The sequence below is a fragment of the Cynoglossus semilaevis genome, chromosome 8, assembly GCF_000523025.1.
Source record: "Cynoglossus semilaevis isolate Cse_v1.0 chromosome 8, Cse_v1.0, whole genome shotgun sequence".
NCBI lineage: Eukaryota > Metazoa > Chordata > Actinopteri > Pleuronectiformes > Cynoglossidae > Cynoglossus > Cynoglossus semilaevis.
Window position 1 is genome coordinate 2,683,115 of NC_024314.1, and position 25,332 is coordinate 2,708,446.

Consider the following 25,332-nt stretch of genomic DNA (forward strand, 5'->3'; position numbering starts at 1 on the left):
GAGAAGAAAATTTGATGCAAAAAAATGGTTTATATCAAACATTACATCACAATCAATTTGTTTAATGTCAATTCAAAATCATTGTTCAAACGATCCTTCCCCCTTTTACCTGTAGAAGTCATGCATTGGGTAACTGGTGTAGCTGGAGATCTTGTAGAGACACTGTCCTCTGCTCACGGCCTTCTCAATGGCATCCTGGTTATTGAGGATCTTATTGTCTAATGGGAAAGGAACAAATATAAATTAGATCAAAGTGGCAACTGCAACTGGAGCGAGACAAAGTATTTATCATAAAAACCAGATTCACACCTTTCATTGTGACATTGACTCCTGAGGCTAGAAACAGGCCTCCAAAGCGATTGTTGAAGATCTGGTTTCCCTCCAGCGTTGCTGTGGCGTGATTTGTGATTTCAATACCTGAGACGGGACGGAAAAAAGAAGTCAGACATCAGCGACATAAGAGATGCAAAGTGGAGACTGTCTTTTAACCAAAAGAGGGGGAGGGGGGAAGGGGCAACTGACCAGCGGCAAATCCGTCAAAAATGCGGTTCTTGCGGAGAATTGGATGACTGTTGGTGCTGATCAGTACACCTGCCTGAGCATTCCTAAAGATGTCATTCTCTTCCAGAAGACCTGCAGAGAAATAAATAATAATCACAACCACAAACATTAAACTACAGGAGCAAACTCAAAAAGTACAAATACCAGTGCAACAGGAAAGATGAGCAACAAAATTATGTGTTAAAGTGACAGGCTGTATATTTATCTCGATCGTCCTGAGTAAAAAAAGTCATGTGCCATGCTTCTGTACCTCTGCCTCCATTGAAGATGCAGATGCCTCCGTCACGCCCATCGTGAATCTTGTTTCTCCTCAGTGTGGGGTTGCTGTCCGTTTTGATCCACACTCCTGCCATGGCGTTGTCGAAGATCTCATTGTCTTCTATGAAGCCCAGACCTGTCACATAAAACCCACAGATAAGATGCCGTAGTAGTTGCTTCAGGTTAGCTAACCTAAGAAAAACAGCTAAAAGAATTAGAAGTTACTTTATAAATATTAGCTTAAGAAAGATTACATTTCATTTTCAAATGTTCCCCAGAGATGAAACGAGGGGCCATGAAGACAACAAAATAAACTTAAAAAATAAATAATGACACACCTGAGTTGTATACTAAAATGCCTCCATTCTGACCTCCCCATATCTTGTTGCGTCTGATCTTGGGATTGCTCCCCGTTCTGTCAACAGAAGAGAAACAGAAAAACCTCTCGGTCTCAATGTTTGGGAAAAGACAACTCTGAGGACCTAATGAAAAACACATTGGCAAAGTGCACCAAGTCATCTTACCTTATTTGCACACCGGAGTACATGTGATTGTAGATGTCATTGTCTTCCAACACACCGTGGCCGTTGTCATAGAAGTAAACACCAACCTAACAAATGTAAACAAACACTTAACAATAGAGGAAAACATCTACTAGTGATATATATATATATATATATATTCTAATCAGATGCTGTACTGTACTATCTGTATTACTCTACATTAAATTCACAGCCCGACGTCCAGGGGCTAGTTACCTGTTTGCCACTGTGGATGCGGTTCTTGCGGAGGACAGGTGTGCTTCCTGTTGTCACCCAGACTCCAGCTAGCGTGTTGCTGTAAACCTCATTTTCCTCGATCACACCCTGACCCTTTTCGTGCTGAAACACACAATGTCAGAGCTGATGAGAACGACAATTCTGATGAGATGAATGTTCAGGTTGAAGTTGTGATAGACACCAAACATGTTTACCACGTAGATGCCGCCGTGCTGTCCGTCGTGGATCTTGTTGTGCCGGACAATGGGGCAGCTGTTGGTTCTGATCTGAATTCCCGCCAGGGCGTTACCATAGATGTCATTGCTCTCTATTAAACCCCGACCATCACCAAATATGTATACCCCTCCTTGGTTACCGTTGAATATTGCGTTTCCCCTAAATTAAAAAAAGGTCATCATTGTAAAGTAAATTATTAGTTAAAGGATTCAACAACAGCAGTGTTAAAAGTGTTGATTCTTACCGTATCGTTGGATCACTGTTGGATGTGATCCACACCCCAGCAAAGTTATTGGCATAGATTTTGTTTTCTATAAACTGCCCCCGTCCCTTCTCGTGGACATAGATGCCACCTGTTTGGCCGTGATGGATTTCACAGCGCACCACTGTAGGATTGGCATAAGCTTTCACCTCAAAACCTGCTATACGGTTCCTGTGGATGTTACAGTTCTCAAAGTAACCCTGAAAAAGAAGGGGAGGGGGAGACAGCTCTGATTATCTGACACTTCTGGAAGTAGCCCATACTGACAGTGAAGAAGGCGTAAGTGGTTCGTACCATGCCGTGATCAAAGGTGAACACTCCAACATCTCGTCCATGGTGAATGTGGTTTCGTCTTATAATGGGATTGCCGTGGTTTTTTACCCAAATTCCTGCTAGTGCATTGTTGCTGATTTCATTGTCTTCATAAATGCCCTGAGGGAGGGGAAATGTTTATAATCCTTTCCTGTATGTTTGTGAAAAAAAAACTGTCATCATGAGTGAGCAGCACTGTCTCGTGGTACCTGTGCATGGTCAGTGATATACAGGCCCACGTTCTCACAGTCACTGATGTTGCAGTGTTTGATGGTTGGACACGCTCCCTGGCCGCTCACACACACAGCTGATCCCACTGCACACAGAGAAAACGCTGAAGTTGTACTGTAGTAGTCTTTGAGCACAAACATTCAACATAGTTGGACACATGCTGCATTTCTCCATAATGTTTCTCACTGACAAAGAAATGGAACTGTTATCTCTGTCCCATCCTGGTAATGTTTACGCAGCAAAACTGTAGTTAGTTTGCAAAAAAGGGTAAATGATTGTTTAAAAAATTGTTATCCCTTTCTGAAAGCCAGCTGCTGTTTGGAAAAGGTAATGCCAATGGAAAAACAAATTGCAGTTTTTTGAGTCTCCAATTGTCAAATTGTCTTTTGTATAAAGACTCTAAATATATGCAGTGATCATTTGTAATGAATGCAATAACAAGATGAAATCATATTCACGTAATTGTTTCCAAATGTCTGTGTGTGTCTTACCTGTGCACGTGGAACGTATGATGCAGTGATCAATGTTGGGGCTGCAGTTGACTGTGATCTCCAGACAGTGATGGGCGTTATGATGCTGCGCCGACTTATCGTCAGGATTAAACTGCAGTGGTAAAACGAAGTGAAGGTCAGACGGGGGTCAAGTTTACTTGCCACACAACAGGCTAAATCCACACTGGAAGCAACTATTACTCATATCCTGCTGTATCAGTCTTTATAATGTGAAAATAAATTCACAGGCAGAACACTACTGTCATCTAAAGTCGACCTCATTCTAAAAGCAATCAAAGAGGAGAAAGGTAATATTTAATATTAAATACATAACTACATATAATTAATAATTAAATAAGAAAAACTAAGTAAAAGTGAAGACGTTTAGACAGAATTTACCTTTATGGTCATATATCCCACATAAGCGTCCTCTGAGCCTTCCATGAAGACAAATGTTGAGTCTCTAGTATTTTCTATCACCACCTTATCAGCTACTTTACCTGGAGCTAAGAAAACAAAACAAAACAAGAAATAACCTTTATTCAGCTAAATTAAGACAACTGGATATTGTGTGCAGTCCTAGATCATGTTCACCAGTCAATAATGTCAGCAATGTTACAAACAAAATGAACATGCTTACCTGCCCCAATCATAGTGATGGGTGACTCGATATAAATCCATTCATCTGTGTAGATGCCGGAGTGGACAAAGATCAGACCATCAAAGTGGGCCTCTTGGACACCGCCCAGTGCATCTTCAATGGTGTCGTAGTACTGCAGCATGAAGGCACAACATTTCAGGAAAGATACACAAATCCTGCACCCAATTCAACACAAGGTAGTGTGGAAAAATGATCATTAACATTTGCTATGCTTTTGATCGTATGAGATCAGAGATTCAAACTCACCAGCATGTTCTCCCTGCCTTTGTACCTGCCAGGGTTACTGTAGAAATGCTCTGCGAAGCCTGGCTTTACGTGGGCACCTTTGTACTGCAACAGAGGACACAGAGGTCATTATTCTGGAAGGTGAATAATAATCTTCTTTACAGGTAATATGAACCCAAATGTAAAATGTCTTGTTTAAGATTCTTTTATTTATTTTCAATTATGACCTCAAAAAAACTGACACACAAAGAGTGTACATTTGACTTAATCTCTCACACTGGCCTACATTCTTTTCGTCGCTTCAATTCATTTTAATTTCCTATCATTGCTTAGTGAAAGCCAAACATGACAGGAATGAATCTAGCAGTAGCCAGTCAGATTGTAACATTTCAATGAAATATGGATAATAATGTCTATATTGTACTGGTATGAGCAGAAGGAAAGTTGATGAGGTTTGCTAAAACAGAAACCCTTAGGATCATCTGGACGAAAAACACAAAAACCAACTCACCAACTGTTGGAAGCTCTCTTTCCATGGGTTTGGGTGTTCATGCTCTTCTGGGTTGACCTGATAGAATCTACCCGGCTCAGGGTGCATCATAGGACGTGTATACTCGAACACCTCCATATACAGACGTTTCCTGTGATTTACAAATCCACAACCAGACATTTGGGTACTAGTCTTTTAATAATATCAAATCAAAATGAAACATCTGAAAAATCTGTTCCCACTGACCAGAGGATTGGGTCGTTGGCGAGCTGGCTGAACCTTTTGCAGACACAAGCTGCCTGACAGAGGTCTTGTTCTAACAAGTAGGAGAAAATCTTCAAAACGACCTCATCTGGAAGCTTCTGTTGCAGATACTGTTCTGCTGGGGCTGCTGAAACACACAGACACACACACACATGCACACAGAAATCCCCAATTACTTAATTTTATGAAATACAAAGGACAAAGAATAACAATTAAGAGAAAAATTAATTAGTACAAGACCAAAAGGTAAAGAAAAACAACAGTCTAACTACAGTATGTGTCCTTGCCCAGCTGCTAAAATTTAACACACACCTGGCAGGTCGTGGCTCTTACCGGACACTCGTGCCCGCTTGGCCCGATGGCCAAAGGCCTCTGTCGATGAGGTTGAAGTCCCCTGTAAAAAAGGATATTTAGATCAAGCCACATAAAACAACTAGGTAAACTTAATGCTTTGTAGCAACAAAATTATTATTTTTATTACAAAGTCTATCACTAATACATTTTCATTCTCTCTTCTCATCTATCTCAAGTGTAGTAGCACACACATTGCATGCAAAAATATAATGAAATGCACTGGAATATTTCAGCCTCACCTCCATTGGGCTCTTGCTAGGACAGGCAGAAGCGGTGGCAGTGGCAGCAGCGGTTCTTTTGGGTAAAAGTGTTTTGCGTCGAAGCTGGTAGGGACTGTTCTGAGCTCCTGGACCAGATTCTTCAATGGCCATTTCTGCTGCAGCTGCTGCAGGAGCCTCCTCATCTGGAAACAAAGGCAAAACACAATTTCCTAAACCTCAATCACTTCAATAATTGGACATTGTAGAAATGCAGAAAACTGCCGATCCTGCATATAAGTCTTCAGGGGGGGTGCTTTGATTCCAATGCACTCACAACTTCTCTGATAATTGCAGCAAACACTATATGCACTGCCACTTATTCTCTTTGCCAATGCAAATAGAACGATGTGTGTTTAACCCACATCCAGTATGCACACTGCGCAGGCTAACAGACAGGATAGTAGCTGGTGTGGTAGACAAAGGTTACGAATTTATAACGACGGATGCACAGCTGCAGTCATCTAAGAAATATTTTAGGTGTAGTCAAATCCAGCTAACGTGGACAGTGTGCATTTCTACCAACGGCAGAATCAGAACGATCTTTCATTGCGCTGTCAAAGTGAAGCGCCGTTGATAAAGCCAATCAGACGTGCAGCTAATTGCTAAAACTGAACTGCGTAGCTGGCAAATCCGCGGTGTAAACAAATGGAGCAATGGTTAGCAGACGCTGAGAACAAGGAAGCTTCAATCAGCTGCCTCTGTTTGGCTGCAAGCTCCTGCCCGAAAACACAAAATGGACTCAGTGAAACAATCCAAACCCCAGTCGCACCACCGATCACAGCTGATCGGTAAAGCCTCCCCACATAGCTCGGGCAGCTAAGAAGGCTAACGTTGCCCCCAGTTGCTGCTAATGTTTTGTTAACGTTACACCCCAAAAATGGCAGTGCAGAGACACCGCAGATTTACATCCCGGGAATCGTTAGTGACAGCTGGGAATGCGATGGTCCAACAGTCACGGGAGACTGAACTAAACAGTAAGGCAAAGCATTTGCTTTCAACTGGAGATAACCAAATGCAAGCTATTAACGTTAACGGTGCAGCTCCACACATACGCATTAGGGTTAAGCAGAGACAACCCCCAACCTCTTTAGCTGCTAAGCTCAGCTAGCACACCTCACTAGCCCCAATCACTCAAGCCAAACAAAGCGCGGCCTGTCCTGAGCCGCGGAGCAAAAAGCCTCGGCTTTTCCTGTTCAACTCACCGCTTCTGAGAACAGCATACGTGCAAGAACGGCATGACGTAAGGGTAGGTGAAAACAAATATCCACATACAGCTATGTCTCAGTTCATCCACTGAGCGAAGCCTAGCTTACCTCCCTCCCCGTTGTTCCGTTCGGGCTGTACCGGGCGCGGCCTCGACACTCGCCTGGGTCTTCTGTTGGTGGCTCTGACGGAGTTCATCTGGGGAGTTGGTTGTTGAAAAATAGACCACTGTCCGCGACCGCCCGCTCCTATTGTTTTTAGCACTTACAACCAATCTCTCACCAGGGAAGTCTTTTTTCTTAGAGCAACAACAACAGAAGTGCGACAAAACCCGCTGGTATTTGGGGTGTAATGGCTTTTTTCTCGGTAGTGTTACAGCTCCCCCCGTATTGCCGTTCGGTGCCAGCTCCGTCTCAGTCAGTAACAGGAGGAGCCATTAACCCACACGGGAAAGATTCGCGAGAAAAAAAGAGAAGTGTGTATCTTCGACCAATCACGTTAAACATTTCATGAGCGTCTCCATAGAGAACCAATCAGGAGCGTCGTATTAAATGGCTTGACAAACCCTTTCTATTGGGGTCCGAAATCGGTCAAGCGGCGTCTTGATCAATGCATGGAGTCATCAATAGCTTTATCAACAATAATGCGCAGTTTGCTCGGCCGCATCGTTCCGATTAAACGTGTACGAGTGGTTACTAGGATAAGGACCGGACACTGACTAACCCCCAATACTCAACACTTAACAGCATCACAAAATAGAACAATGTATATTAAAATTTTAATCAATTAAAAGGCACAGTCCATTCCGTTTTGCGAAAGAAACGTAAGAACAAGAAACATACATCATTAACTTTCTGTCCCTTAAAGCTTCATTATTTATTTTTGTGCGTTCTTAATTTCTCTGCATAGTCTAACATTGTTAATAAGTAGACAATGCAATTGCAACACATTTTTGAATGACCAAAGAATAATAATATATAATAGTAATAGTTATATTTTGATTTTATTATCCAAAACCTGCGTTTTATTCAAATACTCTTATATGTAATATTCAATTTTTTAAATGATTATAACTAAGATGCAGTCATGCAGTATAACGAAGATGCAGTCATCTTTATATCCCGTTGTATTTTTATTTTTTTGTAATTATTTCATTATTTCATTTTGTAGTCATGTTTAGTGTTCAGACAATTATGTCTTTGTTCCAAACATGGATTTCCCGAAAGTACAAACGTACAGGGCGAGCATTAGTTTGACCTAAGGCAATTTTTAATAATTACCTAATCTTAATTAATAATTGTATTATTAATAAATAAAAACTGTAAGTATCCATACCTATTTAGACTAAAACATAATTTGTACGTGTGTATTCACGTAGAATGTTTACTACACAATCCATACTTGGTACTAGTGAATGATGAATGATGAACTTCATATTGTTGACTGGAATTACTAAAAATGAAACATTAAAATGTCTTTGGAATCATTTTGTCATGCAATGATGTTGCGTTGTTAAAAGAACCTTTGGTGGATAGCATATTAAGATTATTTCAAATAATTCTAGTGCAACGCGTTTATTTTTCGAATTTTATTATACAATATTTACAAGGACACCTTTCCACTGCAAGGAATGAAAAACAAACAAACACGGACCTCAGTTATTATTCCTTAACGTTCTAACCTCACATTGATTCAGTTTGTCCTCTTTGGGCTCCTGTAAAAAAACATGGCGTAACATTGTGCTATTAAAATTATATTGTATCACTTTAAAAAATGAACACTAGAGGGCCATGTTGTCTGCAAACAAGCAAATGCTTATACGTTCAACTGCAGATACGCAACAGAACTGTTTATGGTTCTATGATTTTTAAAAAATGTTTAAATATTTTTCGGATGATTTTCTACAGCCAACTAATAATATGAGCTGACTTAAAAATTCCTTGTTTTTATAACCATATGGTGTAAATAATTTAGTATGGAGAAAGCGTCCATCGAAAGTGTTTCAGAGAAAACAGCGTTCAGTCTTTGTCTTTTTTAAAGAAAGCCCAACATTATGCTGCTAGTTAGTGTTGTGGTAAAACTATCCCTTACATCGGTGTAAAATGATGCTTGTTGATGTAAGATCTGCTTTCACTTGTATGAAATCTTGTTTATAGTGTCTGCTGTGAGGTTATTGTTACACCGTAATAAAAGCGTTAGAGCTGTAGATAACAATGGATAATGCACCGGCAGCATCACCTGGTGGCCAGAGAGTACAAATACACCCACACATTCTGTGTTGGCATGTAAAAGGCAGCATATCCATATCAATGGGATGGTCTCCTTCCTGCAGCTGTAGCCTTGAATTCCTGGCTTGCCTTTCTCTCTCTCTCTCTCTCTCTCTCTCTCTCTCTCTCCCTGTCCCTCCATGTGTGTGCTTGTGTGTCTTGTCCCTCCTCCTGTAATAAGCGGAACAAGCAGCTGTGTAGTTTGTCCTCCCACAGCCACCCACGTGCACACACCCTGGCACACACAGCAGAGGTTGGAGGGGTCAATTTGTCCTTGAAATCTTTGGATGCTCCGAAGGACATTACTTCTAGATAAAGACAGCTGTGTGTGTGTGAGTGTGTGTGTGTTTATGTGTGCATGTAACAAATCCCCATCAAACAGAAAACTAATAATAAACAACTTTATCATAAGACGTAATAAAACATTGGACCATTTTCAAACAAAACACATTGATAGAAATACTAATAGCCATTTTCAAGACATTCTAGACATGACATGAAATAATTAAATATGTTTTGTGATATACAGGTAAACTAATTGGTAAAACACCCAGATGTGTGGCATAAGATACAGCAGATGTTTTCTATGCCATTATTCCTCAGTACTTCTATAATCCTCCTGTGCACTGTATGATTAGCATTATTCACTGTTGATGTTAAATTGATTTACTTCACATAAATACCTTCGTTTCCTTCCTTTGAGTATGAGATCTATATGCTCAAGTGTTTAGTTAATTGTGAGCAAGGTAAACTCCACCTCAATTACATCACTAGTAAAGGAGACATCAAGTCTTTTTTCTGGGGCAGTAATTTGGACCTATATTTTGGCAGAGGTTACTTTAGTTGTTCTGTTAATGCTTGGATTACTAATAAAAAGCAGTCTCCCTTAGATGTGCCATGACTTGCCGTCCTCATGTCAACACACAGGGATGTGATGGTGATGCTTGGCTTAAAAACATTGAAGTATACCAGGATATTGTTGAGAGAGTTATGATAGATAGAAACATCTAATAAGATATGACATCATCCAAGATTTCAGAACAAGTTAAATGTTATGCAGCATCACGAGGTGTCCAGCCACCGCCCTCCTGCTGGATAACAGTCAGCTTTCTTATTTTGCATCTAAGCTTAATGCATTGGCCAAGGAGTACAGCACCACATGACTGCTCTTTGGAGAGATCCATGCCGGCTGCTGACAGGAAGAACTCTCGGTCCTGTAGATCTGCGCTCGTGTCTTGAACATGCCGAATCGGGCCGAGAGGATAAAGAAGTCCTGCCTGAAGGTGCGGGTAAAAAAGGCATACAGGAAGGGGTTTGAGCACGAGTTTATTGGGTAGAAGAGAACTAGCAGGAGCTTGGATTCCGAGACAGTGATGAGAGGCAGCTTGAGGGCGGCTGAGATGGCGAAAAAAGAGATGGGAGCCATGCAGATGAAGTCGGTGAAGATGAGGATGGCCATGCGCTTGGCCACGCGTGTGTCAGCGTGGGCTGGCATTGATAACGGATTGTGGACAGTCAGATAGATGCTGAGGTAACAGCTGCACACGACGAAGAAGGCCAGGATGTTGAGGAGGAGCAGAGACACGACGTAAACCTGAGACTCCACAGACTCCACGTCCATGGGAAGACAGATACTCACCTACAGCAAGACAGACAGAAGACACTGTCCATTTGCCATAAAAGAGAAGTTTACGTTTTTTGAACTGTGGGTGAACTACGTACTATACATTTAGGACCAGAAGACATGGGAGCCGTTGATACTCTTTTTTACTGAGTGTCTGTAAGTTGGGGCAACTTAAAGTCAATGTAAAGTCACCCATTTTGTCGAAGGTCCCTGAGGTAAAAGGAGATCAATTGACAAAGCTTTATACATACTTAAGCTTCACCATCGGAAAGGCAGCATTGCTTAAGTAGCTTCAAATCTGTTTTCTCCCTGAGTTCTCTCTGTCAGCCAATGCTTCAGTGTGAGTAAGCGTCATGTCTGGTCATTAGCCCAGGTAATGCCTATAAGCCTTATTTGCACTTCATGTACGTTGCAGGGATTTATCACATTGTTCTTCTGTGTTAGTCTGATTAGTTTCTAAGACATACGTCTGATGTCTGATTTGTTGTTTAAAAACAGAAAACCCTGTCTTTATTTGTATTTTTTTCCATCACTACCTTTATGACCACAAGGAAGTAACGTGGTCATTACACCCACCTTGCTGTAGCTGCTAACACCAACTGTTGGCAGAAAGGCAGTTATCAAGGAGAAGGTCCAGCCCGCTGCCATTATGATACACGCGTGTCTCAGACGGATTTTGCGGTCCAGCCGCAGAGCATACGTGATGGTGTGCCAGCGCTCCAGGGTGATAGCCGTAAGGGTGAACACTGACAACTCACTGGCAAACACCTGCAATCACACACACCGCCACACACAGACTCTCAACACTTTTAATACAAAGTGTCATTTCCAAAAATGTCAGAGTCAGAGTGTGTGTGTACACACTGTGAAGAATCCTGCAGCGCTACAGCCCAGGCCTCTCTGCCAGTCTATGGCATAGTCGTAGTAGCGACCTCGGGTGAGCACGTCCACAGTTGCAATGACCACTAGGTAGACACCCATGCAGAGGTCAGCAAAGGCCAAGTGGCACATGAGGAAACGAGGAACCGTCAGTTTGGCACGGCTGCCTGTAAACATTGGAAACGGAAGCATTAATCAGAGAAATAAGTGCAAAGTAGCACCTTTCTTGCAATTTCTAAATATATATAGTGAATATGAAATATTAAAAACCCTTTGTTTCAAAATGATTAAAAAGTCAAAAGATGATTTTTTTACATCATGTAATAATGTATCAAAATGTTTTAAAATCGAATATTTAATATTTCTGTATTTTCAATAAATCAATGGGTTTTCGCTCTTTTGCAATTCTTGATTTGATTTCTTGAATTCTTCCTAAAAATCTGAAAAGAAAGTTACAATTTTTGAATGTTAAAGTTCTTTTTAAAGAAAACAGTTAAACACAGTACCTAACAATACAAGCAGCACCACTCCGTTTCCCAACAGTGTGAGAACAGAGATGACCCAGATTAGAATTTGTAAGAAGGTGGCAGACATGATATCCTCACAGGGGTTAAATTCATCTGGCAAAGGACTGCAGGTGATGGACGTGGAGTTGGAGCAGTGGTCTCTGTAGAAATGAACGTCATCCCGAGCCTTGGGGTGTGAGCACAGTGAGTTCCACCTGGATCTAACATCAGAGACAGCGTGTGCATACAAACACAAGGGGTCAGTCTTCTTTACCTGATTTATTCCAAATTGTGGTCAAAGGTCCTTTACTACATCAGTGATTTTCCTCCCTCTCTTTTTTTTTTTTACGTCTACTGCATCTATTACCAAATTGCTGTCATTTTCACTGTGTTGTACTCTGTCGGCAACTTGGCGGCAGTGCCCACCTGTTTCTGTGTATGTTTTTGAAAGCACAGCAGTGTGAGGGGTAGGTCAGGTTGGCCTGACGCAGTTTGGGCAAAAGCTCTGGATGAGGAAGCTTTTTAAAGTCGTACGAAGACTCTGCGATCAGTTTTTGCAGTTCGCCAAGGATGGAGTTGGGCAGGGAGCTGATGGCTGTCTCAGAGACGTCCCTGAAGAATAGACCAGATTCTCTCATTAAACCCAATTCATTATTTACAAATCAGTAGAACTTGATATTTGATCCATGGTTATGATCTTCTATGACCATGGTCTTCATCATCATCTATGGCTGTCGTGGAGCATTTATCAATATTTTTGTCAGTCGGCTATTTTTTTTTACATTTTGAACTAAATTGTTGTGGAGGTTTGAAAAAAGAGAACAAGGTCAGAAAAATATTGCTAATCATATCTGCAATTAACTATTGCGGCCTTTGACCTATGTTTGGAGCAGGTGATTTTAAATGTGCTCAGTGACAATATGGCAAAATTTGCTATAAAGGTTAAAATACCAGCTGGCTTTGGCACATAGCTCAAAAACACTTTTGTAGCTTTGTCTTGACCTAATATTACATGCCTCATAAATCTGGTGCTGCGACGACAAAGGATTTTCTGAAGCTGAATTTTAGTATTGGTGCCAAGTCATTTTTCATGCTTATGGCTGAACACTGAATTTTGCGCAAGGTTTCATAAATTAATATTTACAATCAGGCAGCCCTTGAATGCAATAAGAAAAAATAAGAACAAAGTGTTGCACTGTAGGCAACACTAAAACGGTGAAAAATGTCTTGTTGAATGTTAGTGTCTGCAGTAACATATTTGCTGTATGTGTTAAAAGATGAAACCTTTTTGTTACATACAGTTGTAAATACAGTGTAAAAGCCTGTTTGTGTATAAATGCCTGTTAATTTATATACAACAATCTGACCATAGTCACTCTACAGTCACACTGTAGGTTCTGGAATAAATAAATATAATTAAAAAGTATCGAGCTTTGCTGAACTCAAATAACTTGACAGACAATTCACTAAAACTACTAAAAAAAATCTGCAAAATCACTGTTTGCATTTCTAAAAACATTTTTTTTCATTACACTTGAGTGGAAAAAGTGTCATTTTGTTGGGAGATAAATTGGTCCCTCTGGAATTCAAATGAACATTTTGATGTTTTTCTACCTTAAATCTGACAGGCTTCTGAGCCTTTTTCTTCTTTTTTTTTTAGTCTCCCCACACATGTCACATTGCTTCTCCTTTTCTCCTAGATCCTGGCTTTAACAAGCAATGATGGGGAGGCTGAATCATGGATGGGCATGAGTGTACAGTTAGATGTCATGCTTACAGTTCTGTCAACCCACTGGAACCCACAAAGGCTTTGGGATGGATGTGAGTAAGCTGTTTGTTACCCCTTAGGTATCTAAGAGAGAGAAAAGGAGGATGGGAGAAGTTAAGATGAGACTTTTTCATCCTAAATCCTCTGACTATCGTTGTGTCTCAGTTTGTGACTCACAATCTGTGTATCTTTGTACCGTTGAAGGCGTCACTCGCCACCTCCTTGATGCCATTTCTGGTGAGCAGTCTGTCATCAGAGAGAGCAGCCAAATTACATTGGTGTGACGCCAACACAGAACATTTCCCACAGAAAGTTTTTCTCATCTAAAAATGCTAATTTTGTGTGTGTGTATTTTAAGAGCTGTGTCTCTTTCCTGTTTATTCTTTTTTAAGGTGTGGGCAATCTGCTGGCCCCTCCATTAGACACACCTGTTTGACCATAGTCATTCATGTAAATATATAATCGACCAGTTTAAAGCCAGCATCATTGTAAGTAAACGTGGTTTCGGGTATCTTTCATGATAGTGTTCTTTCTTAGTACATGGCCCACTTACAGACCATTTTTAAAACTGCTTTTTTTGTTGGTAACCACATTTGTCTTCAATTTTTGCACTTATTGCAGTCGTGGTGTCAAACAGAGTTTTCTCGGTTATGAAAATGTGATTGGAAACAATAAGGAAAGGACACGCAGGGCAATAGGAGTGTTACAGAGATATGATGAAAAAAAGGAAGACAGCAAATGAGGACAGCAGCATTCACCGTGGTAATGTCCACTCCCGGCTGTTTGAGGGTGGTGTGTTTAAAATAAATAATTTAAAACAGATGAATCTCTTACATCTCCCTGATAGTTTGAGTGCAGAGGCCTCTGAAGGCATTGGCTGGAATTCTCATTATGTGGCTGTTATCATGCAGGTCACTAAGCAGCACAAGGAAACACATTATAAACAACCAATATTGGCAAGTAAACAGAAGAGGTGTAATTTCAAGTTGTAAAAAAAAAAAAACAGTTCATGAATATATGGACGCTCTAGGTGCAATACAGTATATTAGGAATACATGCTACAATCTCCTTCATAATTAATTCCCAGTACAGGCAGGTACATGGAAGAGAGCTGAAAAATGGATTTTTAAACAGGTTGGTGATGAGGAACAGATGGTTTGCATCTCTGATATTTCTCCCATACACAGTGTGCAGGCTTTAACTGCAGTGTTATTTGTCTAATACTGTGTCAACAATAGCCTGTACAGTCAGATGCAGCAGGGAATAAAAGTGTGGGCGGGTGTCAGAGCTTATATTCGTAGTTCACATGTACTATGTGGTGAAACTTACAAAAGAAAGCCCGAGGCTGTGGAGTAGATCTTGGTGAAGTCTGGAAAACTGTTGAGCCCTGTGTTGGAGATGGACCTGTGACGGGTAGATTAACCACCAACTGTTACTCATTTGTCTCAGTGACATGTCAACAACCAATCTAACAACTACAAGAACAACTACAGTTATGGAGAATTCTATATATATATGTATATATATATTTACATACATACATATGTATGTGTATACTTGACATATATTTATCTATATGGCAACTCACGTACACTGTATCAGGGTCAAAGACTTTCTTCAAAATCTCAGTATTAGAAATATATATATATATATATATATATATATTTTTATTTTTGCTGGACTACAATAAAAAAAAAGAAACACAAATTATTTTCCTCATGCTGCTCTACTTACAGTATGTGACCCAGTTCTTTCAAACCAAGACAAACAGTAGTGGTGAGAGTTGTTTTAATGTTAGGCAGATTTTCCATTATTACACTACTGTACTCTAAACCATACGCTGCTGTTTTTCATGCTTCTCAAACTGAGAGCCTGATGGCAATGGCACTCACAGATACTTAAGTTTTATCAGGTTCCTGAATGCATCTGGATGGATGCAACGCAGATTTCTGGACTTAGTTATGATTCTGAAAGAAAATGGCGTATGCGGTCATTTGCACATCGACATAAATGATCATTTTTATCATAATAATCGAACTCTTCTCTTTGTTACTTACATATCAGTGAGCTCGGGCAGATTGGAGAAAGCAAAGGCTCCAATATCTTCAAGTGCAACATTTCCTGAGATGATGCTGAAGAAAACACATCAGCGTGGGGAAAAAACAACAAAAGAGAGAAGATGTCAGGTCTGTATTCACATTTATTCTTTGACACATTTTGTCTGCAGCTTTCTGGGCAACCGCCTTTCTCACAGGTGGCAGCTCTCTTTGTTCCACAACAGAGACTAAACACAGCAGCCTGTTGTATGAAACACTAGCACAGAAAAAAAACAAACTTCATACTTACATTTCAGATAGCTTAGGGAAGTTGGCGAAAGCAAATGGGCCAATGGTCTCCAGCCTGTTGTTCTCCAATATGATGCTGAGGATGTACGAAGGGGAGGAGATACATTTAAAAAAATCTGAAGGACTAAAAAAGATTGTTAGAATTTATGTGATTTCAGTTGTAGAAGATGACTAAATCAGGTATTATTTAATAAACTCTATGTGTATTTTGATGGCACTTTGGCCCAGAGTCATTGGTGTGAAACCCCAGGGTTCACCTCCTGGGCAAGATCCAATCCCTGTTAGGGCAGTTGGTACCTTCCAGTGGACTCACCACCTGCAGGAAGGTTTGGGGGGTTGGTATGGTACAGTGTGATTTGGGTGGTGGTTGTAATGGATAAGTGGATGAAAATGGATGGATGGACAATGTGTATTTCGTGTGTTTGTTTACACAAAGACGGGCCTGGCTATGTCTTGGCTTTGTGTCTCTGCTTCACCTCTGTCTGGAAAATCTCTCCCAATATCATGATGTTCCACAACAAATAGTAAACATCAGCGACAGACACACACTTACAGTGTGGTGAGCAGCTGCAGATGGGAGAGGACGCTCTGTCTGATCACTGTGACCTGGGTGTGTTGCACTCTCCTGTTGATGGAGACACATTCATTCAGAAACACATCAGAAACACACATATAAACAATCAATTTGAATCTTAGCCATTTGCTGTCAGTGTTGTTTGATCAGGATGAGAAAAGCATGAGTTTTTGAGAATGAGTTCAGCAAAGTCTAAATTTTTTATTTATTTTACCACTTATGTTTTGGATTTTAACCTATTCTACACCTGAATGCTTCAGCCCTGATGTGTCTTCTTGATGCACTGTATTCGTAAATATCCCTCCTTTTCCAGAACCTTGACCTTCAAGGAGAGCTGAACAGATGGGAACACACACACACACACACACAAACACACACCGCTGCCTGGAATCTCACATTATGTCTTTTACAAACAGTCGCTACTTTTTTTTCAAAAAAGTTTGTCCTCCTCTTGATATTTCTGTGACCACTACTTGTTTGTATGCCTATGATTATGCATATCTGCATTTTGTTCATGTATCTGTCCAGGTGCATGTTTGGTGCAACAGCCTCAGACAGTTCTGGTCTTATTGCTGAACCCCTCCCTGCACCAAACACCCTTCTCCCCCTGGCCTTGAGATTCCTTGAAAATGGTTCAGTGGCCAAAACAACAGGTTAGTGTTTACTCCACATGGCAGTAGTCCACTCATTCACCACATTCAGTCTTTGTGTCACAGTGTCCCATTTAAACCACTTGTAACAGGTTTTGGAGGCTAAGGCTACATTGTGGAGCTGCTGCTATTCAATTTATATTGTTTTTTTCTTCAGAAATGTTTCAAGAATGGTCAGATTTGATCATGCAAAAATACCTGATGTCTTTCTGGTCACACTTAGCATTATAATTAAATGACATTTACCACTGCATTTTAGCCCATTCAGTATATGGTCTTGCTTAATATTAAATCTAATTTATTTTAAGTCAACTTCTTTGGGGCAAAACTGTGCAAATGTAAGTAAGTTTTGTTACCACTTCATAAGAACAAATCATATTATTATTAGTTTTTTTCTGAAATCATCAGATACAAACTATTGTTTAAAATAATTTGACCATGCTCTGAGAGGCCTTTCTGGTGAAAAACACTAGATGATATTATTACTAAAGCAAATAAATAAATAAATACACGTTAGTCAATAGGTGAAGGAAATATTGTTGAAGATTAACCTGGGGTTAGTGCCAAATCAGGTTAAAAATAGATTGTAAATAACAATAGTTAGGCTGGGAATAGATAAAGTTAAACAAAACACATAGCAAATGTTGCGAGAGGGAAGACAAGAAGCCTGATAAAAGTATAATTTGACGGTTCAACAAAGTTGTCATTTAAATTATTAAAAACAACTGACATAAAACTGACTTGGGACATGCAACTGCACATGCTATAATTCATCTGCTGCTGTTGGTTTCTTCATATTATCACACACACTGTTTCGCTTTTCTCATAACATTCATGAGACATTGTTACACAGCTCTGAGCACAGCTTAGCTTTTGATAACATCATTTATTGTAACAAAGGATTCTGCTGCTTTATAGGAAATTCTGGAAATCAGAAGTAACAGAACGTTACTGACTAAGCATGAGTTGCTGAAATGATTAAATAATAATAATGATATATATTTTACTTCACATATGTGCCTTTTATCTGTACATTGTCTTAATAAAAATACAACGATGTCAGTCTAGTGAAGTGGTTTTTAAACATTACTGCAGTGACTGTTTTTAGTTTTCATTGAGGAACTGATATAAACCAACATATCACTACAGTAATAGTAAGTAGCAAGAACTAAGTACTAGAAATATATAAAGAACAGGCAACAATCTCAAATATTTTCATGATTAGTGAAGTTAAACAAACAGCTCCAGTAACATTTGAAGTCAGACTGAGAATAGGTCAAAGGCCAAATCCATCCTTGTTTAGTAGAAACTAATATGTAAAAGATTTTGACACAATGCGGTATTGATGTCAGGAAGATTTAAACCTGCACTCCACTGAAACTTGTAGCTTCTCTGTACAGATGTCAAGCAGAAGAGGAAGTTACTTCAAAGTAACTTCTTGATTTTAAAACATTCATCTAAACTATGAGCAGCAGCAGCAGCAGTTCAACATGCAAACATCTGCACGGCAACACAACATTTGCTGCCGTTGCCGCAGACAACTTGTGATTATCTATCTGTGTGTACTCACAGGTATTCAGTGCTGCTGGAAATGTTGAACAGAATCTCTGTGACCCCAAAACTCAGATGGTTGGAGGAAAGCAGACTTTGTTTGCCAATGGTGGCCTCATCTCCTGCATTAGTGTCTGGTGCTGAGGCAGCTGTCATGTTCACCCCAAACATTGTCAGCAAAAGTGCCAGGCAACTCGTCACCACTGTCGTCATGTTTGCCGTCCACATAGTTGTGCCTTGGGTAGCGTTTTCCCTTGATCTTCTTTTTTCCTGCACTTTCTTTGTGTCTCAGTTTTCCTATCTTCCCTTTTCCCCACCAGACATAAACTGACATGCAGGCCTTCCACAAAAGCCCCCACTTCACATTTAATATTTAAAGTTTCTTAGTCTATCCACTGCAGGTTCACTGCCAGGTTGAGTAGAGAAAACGTCAGAGATGCTCTGCAGCTTCCTGTCATGCAGTGGTAAATAATGTGGGCGTGTGAAACCCTTTATGTGATTTTTGCGGATGTAGGAGGTCCCTGGGCTGTGTGTGTGTGTGTGTGTGTGTTTGTGTGTGTGTGTGGATTCAGCCACAAAAACTATAAAATTCAGGTCTATGTGAGGCTATTCTTCCATATTCAATTCCATATTTTTCCATCTTTAAGATGAATACATTATTTTAAATTTTAGTTTTTCTGCCTCTAAGGGTTTTGAGCTATCATTTTCAACTGTAATGTGCAGTTTAAAGGTATCATTAAGAGTGCTATTAAATAACATTTGATTAATCTTCCATATTCACTTTGGCCTGTTGTGTTATGTCTTAGCAACTTTGCACTTTTACTATTATCTAGGAGAAGTGATGGATGTTCATAAATTGGCACAACTTTTTTGACTAATGTTAGCAGCAGGTGTTCAGCATAGTTTGGATATTTAATTAGCCATTCCTTCATTTATCTATTAGAAAAACAACAAGATGCTTGGAGGCAAAGTCTAAGCTCTTTTTTTTTGTCTTGACAGCTTTTAACTGATTTTCTTCTATTTTAGAGCTCCACTCCCAGCTTGAAATTCTGTGTTCATTTATAAATTATGTAGATATTAGACTTTGTTTGCTTCACCTTATTTTGTGGTTGAAAGATGAGCGCAGTTTGACACCTATTTGTCTATGTTCAACTCTCAATTAGCAGCTTTTTCTGTGCACGTTCATCTTTCTTTTATACTTTCATCTTGATGTATCCTCTGCTTATCTTCTCCATACATGTTTTTGTTCATGCTCTGATAAAAAGATGCACGTGTGTGTGTTGTATGGTGGGAATTTCATGTGTCCAGCTATCTGTGATTTATCCCAAAGCAGGAAGGGAAAAAAGTAGCCTTGAGCTCCTGACATGACCACACACACACATGCATAGACACAGATCAGAAATCAACAGAAAGAGAGAGAGAGAGAGAGAGAGAGAGAGAGAGAAAGAGAGAGAGACATGGAGAGAGAGGGTGAGGTTGAGAGAAGGATAGAGAGAGAGAGAGGGAGAGGGAGATGGTTTTACACCAAGATGAAGAGAAAAACACAAGGAGAGAGAGAGAGCGGATAAGTCAGACAGATAGATAGAAATGCAGGTGCACAAAGGAGATGTGCTGAAGGACAGACAGAACTGGTGTGTGTGTGTGCGTGTGTGTGTGTGCGTGCGCATGCATGTTTCCGTGTCTGTGCATGCAACTGATGATATGAATGTGCAGAATAATCTGTGTGGCTGGTTGTTCTGCACCTGTGGAAGGGAGGTATGTAGCAAAATATTGACTAGTTTTTGTCCTTGCATAATTGCACATTATACCTACTATTCCAGGTGTCAAACTCAGGGTTGCGGGCCCAATCTGGCCCATGGTCTAATTGTATTTGGCCTGCAAGATCACATCAAATCTGTATTAGAGTTGGCCTACCAGTATATGGCCTCTATATACTAAGCGGAATTTGTTGTATTAGCGGTGTATGCACTAAATCATATCGCATACATTTTTGGTTGGTTGATTTGGTGTTGGCCTGAAAAAAGATTTACATTAAAAAGGAACTCAAAAGGCTAGATATAGATTAGACTAGGCTAGAGATATAATAAGAATCAAATACTACTGATGTGTGTTTTATTTCAAATGTAATTTCTTTAATTTATATACTTACTTGTGCATCCACACAACACAAGTAGTTTGGGTCAAATCAGAACCCGAGAGCTGAAGCTGTTAATCAGCTCTAGTAGATTTGAATGAAATGAAGTCTTCTGAAAGCACCAGCTACACCAAAATTACTGTATGTAAGAAATGGATGCAGTCAACCAACTGCAAACTATGGTGGTAATAATGGAGCCCCGAATTGTGCCTCTTTGGTTTGTAATTTAACTTAGTCATAAATAAATGCCTACAGAAAAATGTATGGTCAATAAAACCAGTAAACACTTTTATTAAAGTGTTAGGTATATACTTTAAAACATAGACAAACCTTTACTGGATATTCTGCGAATAATTAACTCCCACATGTGAGAACCATGTTTTGGTTTTTACATGTGAGCAACTTTTATATGAATTTCAGGAGGGAAAACAATGTAATAATAGTAATTAAATCAACATTTAATCCCCCCCCCTCCGCCACCTTTTTTTAAACAAGTGGAATAGTGAAAATTAATTACATATAATTTTCATCAGAATTTGAAAAACTTCGTTGTGTACTTTCGTTGACTGTTTGTTTTAACGTAGCGAAAGTCCTTTGTGCCTCGCGGAATTAGTCAGTGGACGTATCAGCTGTGTGCACCTGGGTGGTAGCCACCGTGCACCGAAAACATGCCAAACAAAAACAAGTTTTTAAAAAAAAACGTTTTTAAGGTGACTTCAGACTGCAGGATAATTGACAGTTGGGCAAACCCTCGCCCCCCCACTTCCCTTGACCGTTGGTTTAAAACGGTGATAAAAATTCAAAACAACAACGCTACCTCTCCGCATACAAGGTAAACATTTGTCTATAAAAAAAGATTCAACTTTCTGTTTTCCTTCTTGAACTGTTTATGTGCTATTATGCGTCTGTTTTGAAAACACTGTTAAAAAAAACAATTATTAATGCGTTTACATGCGCACAATAACGTTTCTTCAAGTTCATATGTAAGTCTATTGTTGATACAGTTCTAAAGACACGCACTATTATATGCATTAAAAATGTATTTTTAAGTTAATTGGTTTATTGTAATTTAACAGACACCTGCTTCCTATGCTGAGGCTACTCCAGCACGAACAAAGTTCTTTGGAATATTCCGTAAACACGTGAATACAGCTCAACACACAGGTAAATATAGTTTTTGTAAGTTTTTGTTCTTCTACCAAGTGATGTTCTGTAATAGTTTGGTCCCTGAATCCGTAAGGTTAAAAAAACAACCTCTTATTTGGATTCAAATGTAATGTAAATTATTATTTTTTCATATAAACCTAACACTGTACAGCTTTAAATTACTATTCTCACCAGAGACTCAAGTGACTTAAAAATATTTTACAGACTGACAGTTCTTTCCATATCACATACAAACTGGCTTTTTGTATGCTCAGACCAGTTCTTCACCATGATGTCACATAATTAAGTATTTAGTATTTATAGTGTTTCAGCTTCTTTGTATCTTACTCCTTATGCAGTTAAATGAAACTGTCAGTAATACAGTGAATGGCACGGGGTTTTTATGTTTTAAAGGGAACTCATCCCTTAGATTTGTTTCTGAATGAAAAGTGTCTTCCTCATCCAAATGTGCTGTAATAGACTAATTTATGATTTGTAATTTGTGATTTGGGAATCATTTGCAATGATGGCTGAACATCTTAGTAGTTTGGAGCACACTCTGGGAGTTTATGGACTTCAAACTGTGAGTGTAATAGAATATTGTGGCAATGGATTCCAATAAAACTGCAGTCATCAGCAGCACCATCCCAGTATAAAACAGAAGAAGTTTTTAGTGTGTAGACTTTACTAGTGTATGCAGTGTACGCAGTACGCACAACTTTGGATGTATCTATAAAATGTTATTGGAAATTTATATTTCCTACACAAGAAGACTAATTGTATCCTTCCAACTCAGTGCTGATGTGAGGTAAACAGTTGACTGGTGAAAGCCAAAGTCTGTGCTGTTATATTGCTGGTTTTGCAGGATTTGCTTGAGGTTTTATTTTTCTTAATATGGGTTATGTTAGACTGTCCAGACTGGTCTCAGACAGTTCCAACTCTTGGCCTTATTTGCTGATTGAATCAGGCAAAACTTTGAAAACCCTTGCCATCCATCAAATACTTATCCTCACCTGTCATCCTGCACTGCAGCTGTCTTTCCTGTTTTACTTCCTAGTGGTAAATGTAGGTCCTAGTGTGTCTTTGTGAGGTCGTTACTATTTTCTGTACGTGGTTTGTGGTATCCATCTGCCGTTCCTTATCCTCGCTATATTTATGAATCCTTTTTTCTTTTTTTTTTTAAATGTGACAGTAACCCATTTGTTTATTTGTGATGGTTGTACGTCTGTCGGAAATAATGGTTTCCAAATGTATTCTCTATTGGAACTACAAACTTGTAAGTGCCATGTTGTGTTTTATTGTGTGCTTGCTTGGCTCCAGGACATGAGCTTGTGTCATCTCTCTACTTCATTACTTTTATCTCTCATCATCCTGCTCAGAAACTGCTCTGACTGCAGTGCCACAAAAATCACGAGTACAGCTTGACCACTGTGTCGGTTTTGTAGTTATAGAATTATAATAATTAGATGTGGATACTAAATACATTTTGCTCTGTGCTTGTTGGTTGCGGTGAAGTGTGGAAGATATGAAACACCAAAACACAGGCTGTTTAGTAAGAGACAAAACCCCGTAAGGCATTGAGACAATTAGACATGGAATATTGGTTTGGAGGTTTGCCACATCACAAATGAACTTGGTGCAACAAGACCACTGAGTCACTTTAATGTGATTTGATTGACAAAAACTTTGGCCAATACTAATGCTATATAATTTTCGAATGTAAATATTAATTCAAAGGAAACAGCAAACACTTCTAGAAGATGGAACTGGTTGATATTCAGTAAATATAATGGACTGTCCATGTTCCACCTACATTTTAATGCCTCTTTAAAATGTGTGTCATCATTAATAGCATGTTTTTTAAAGAACAGTCTCAGTCTTTCTGAGATTACCTTCCATTCTGTCTGTGTTAATGCTGCTTGTGGTTGTGCAAGTATAAAATAGCACAGTTGTACAGATGCATCCGGAGGGAGCTTCTCCCCTGTCTGTTGGATATAATAACCTCTGCTTACAGATGAGGCTGCATGCACAGGTTACCTACACATGTAGGGTATTTTTAGCTTGACATGTCCACATATGCTGTTCTTTTTAATTCTTAACGTAAGAGTTGTGGTATAAGATTTCATGAAAACTTATCATTAAAATTCTTTATCATTTACAAATCAAAAAATAAAACTCTGTGAGAGAGTTTTTTTGATGAATCATCTTCTTAAAGATTCTAATGAGTTAAAGAAGAAAATTATTAATTATGTTTATTCCGTCTCAAACAACCTGGCCTATAGATAACATTATGTAACTGAGTACAAATACGTATTCTGACTTTATAGAGACATAATGTCTATAGACCTGAGTTGGCTGAAATCCTGGTCGACTTAACTTGAGGCTTTACACAGTTAAAACAAAGGTATTTAAAAAATGGTAATGAACTAGTGGTAAGCTGTAAATATTGCACTGTTTCTTTTTTGCTGTTTTTTCGGCTATAGAATAATGCAAGATGTATGCTGGGTACAGACTGTTCAGCAAGAGAAAGAAAAAAGTGTGGCAGTGAGGGTTTGAGATAATGAGACTTGGGAGATTTGTTGAAATACTAAGTCCTTGTAGCTCTGCTCACCTGAGGACACAAACTCTGTTCTGCAGCCTCAGTGATCTTTCATCTGGCAAACAGCAGCTCTGCAGAGACTCGTAATGTTCACCGCATAACAGCACTTCAAAACCCTTCTCGATGACGTGCATGCAACTGTGCAATTATGTATATCTGCTGCCCTAGAATTGCACAGTGGAGAACATTGTTCTCAATTTTACTAAGTTGATGGTTAAAAAACGGTGAATTCTTAGGTTTTTGTTATAGTACACTCTTGTCTATAAGTATTTAGTCATGCCCTTTTTGTTGTTTAGCACGATACATGATAAAAAAATGAAATTAATATTGCATGAGTTTAAAAAGCATTCAAATTTCCAACCAAAAACAGGTTTGTGGTGTCTGAGAATAAGCCACAAAGCTGATATTTAGTCAGTCAAAACTATTTAGTTGGTTATTTTTCGAGTTACTACAGTATTCAAGGTCAAGGTCAAGGTCAAGGTCAGCTTTATTGTCAATACCTTCACATGTACAGAACATACAGAGGTACCGAAATTACATTCCTCGCCTTCCCGTGCGCTGACAGACATAGACAATACTGAACGAAAAACATTAAGGTGCAATAACAATAAGGTGCATGTGGAGCTTTAAGGTGCTGTATGGTCTGTAAAAATATATACATGAGGTACATAATAAATATAGTAATATAATTAGCAGCAGATGAGGTGGTAATAGTGCATTGT

The 25,332-nt window shown here is 39.3% G+C and overlaps 2 protein-coding genes and 1 long non-coding RNA gene across 11 annotated transcripts in view; 1 reads left to right on the forward strand and 2 right to left on the reverse strand.

Moving 5' to 3' along the window:
- fbxo11b (F-box protein 11b) overlaps positions 1–7,021 on the reverse strand; it is an 8,587-nt gene extending 1,566 nt beyond the window's left edge. The window contains exons 1-20 of one of the 5 annotated variants that reach the window (XM_008313947.3): positions 6,678–7,021; positions 5,344–5,507; positions 5,063–5,144; positions 4,733–4,877; positions 4,508–4,637; positions 4,018–4,101; positions 3,751–3,883; positions 3,510–3,616; positions 3,111–3,222; positions 2,598–2,704; positions 2,371–2,508; positions 2,059–2,276; positions 1,793–1,973; positions 1,578–1,700; positions 1,344–1,429; positions 1,158–1,234; positions 812–955; positions 523–633; positions 310–417; positions 109–218 (exon numbers count right to left, since the gene is read on the reverse strand). In XM_008313947.3, coding sequence (XP_008312169.1) covers positions 109–218; positions 310–417; positions 523–633; positions 812–955; positions 1,158–1,234; positions 1,344–1,429; positions 1,578–1,700; positions 1,793–1,973; positions 2,059–2,276; positions 2,371–2,508; positions 2,598–2,704; positions 3,111–3,222; positions 3,510–3,616; positions 3,751–3,883; positions 4,018–4,101; positions 4,508–4,637; positions 4,733–4,877; positions 5,063–5,144; positions 5,344–5,507; positions 6,678–6,765 — 2,448 coding nt within the window. In that variant the 5' untranslated portion in view covers positions 6,766–7,021. Of the gene's footprint in view, positions 1–62; positions 219–309; positions 418–522; positions 634–811; positions 956–1,157; positions 1,235–1,343; positions 1,430–1,577; positions 1,701–1,792; positions 1,974–2,058; positions 2,277–2,370; positions 2,509–2,597; positions 2,705–3,110; positions 3,223–3,509; positions 3,617–3,750; positions 3,884–4,017; positions 4,102–4,507; positions 4,638–4,732; positions 4,878–5,062; positions 5,145–5,343; positions 5,508–6,677 lie in introns of those variants that run through there. The other 4 variants (XM_025057684.1, XM_025057683.1, XM_025057682.1 and 1 more) reach the window with 4 other exon arrangements.
- Positions 7,022–9,221: 2,200 nt separating this feature from the next.
- fshr (follicle stimulating hormone receptor) lies at positions 9,222–19,734 on the reverse strand. 5 transcript variants are annotated; one of them, NM_001294190.1, is given in 14 exon segments: positions 9,222–10,473; positions 11,035–11,226; positions 11,323–11,504; positions 11,844–12,064; positions 12,270–12,455; positions 13,621–13,695; positions 13,789–13,857; positions 14,446–14,526; positions 14,941–15,015; positions 15,504–15,578; positions 15,669–15,743; positions 15,958–16,032; positions 16,510–16,581; positions 18,751–19,197. In NM_001294190.1, coding segments are annotated over 14 exon segments (2,115 nt in total). In that variant the 5' UTR covers positions 18,960–19,197; the 3' UTR covers positions 9,222–9,945.
- LOC103381547 (uncharacterized) overlaps positions 12,462–25,332 on the forward strand; it is a 128,425-nt gene continuing 115,554 nt past the window's right edge. The window contains exons 1-4 of the long non-coding RNA XR_521810.3: positions 12,462–13,664; positions 15,676–15,797; positions 17,059–17,183; positions 21,942–22,029. This is a non-coding gene — a long non-coding RNA (uncharacterized LOC103381547). The remainder of the gene's footprint in view (positions 13,665–15,675; positions 15,798–17,058; positions 17,184–21,941; positions 22,030–25,332) is intronic.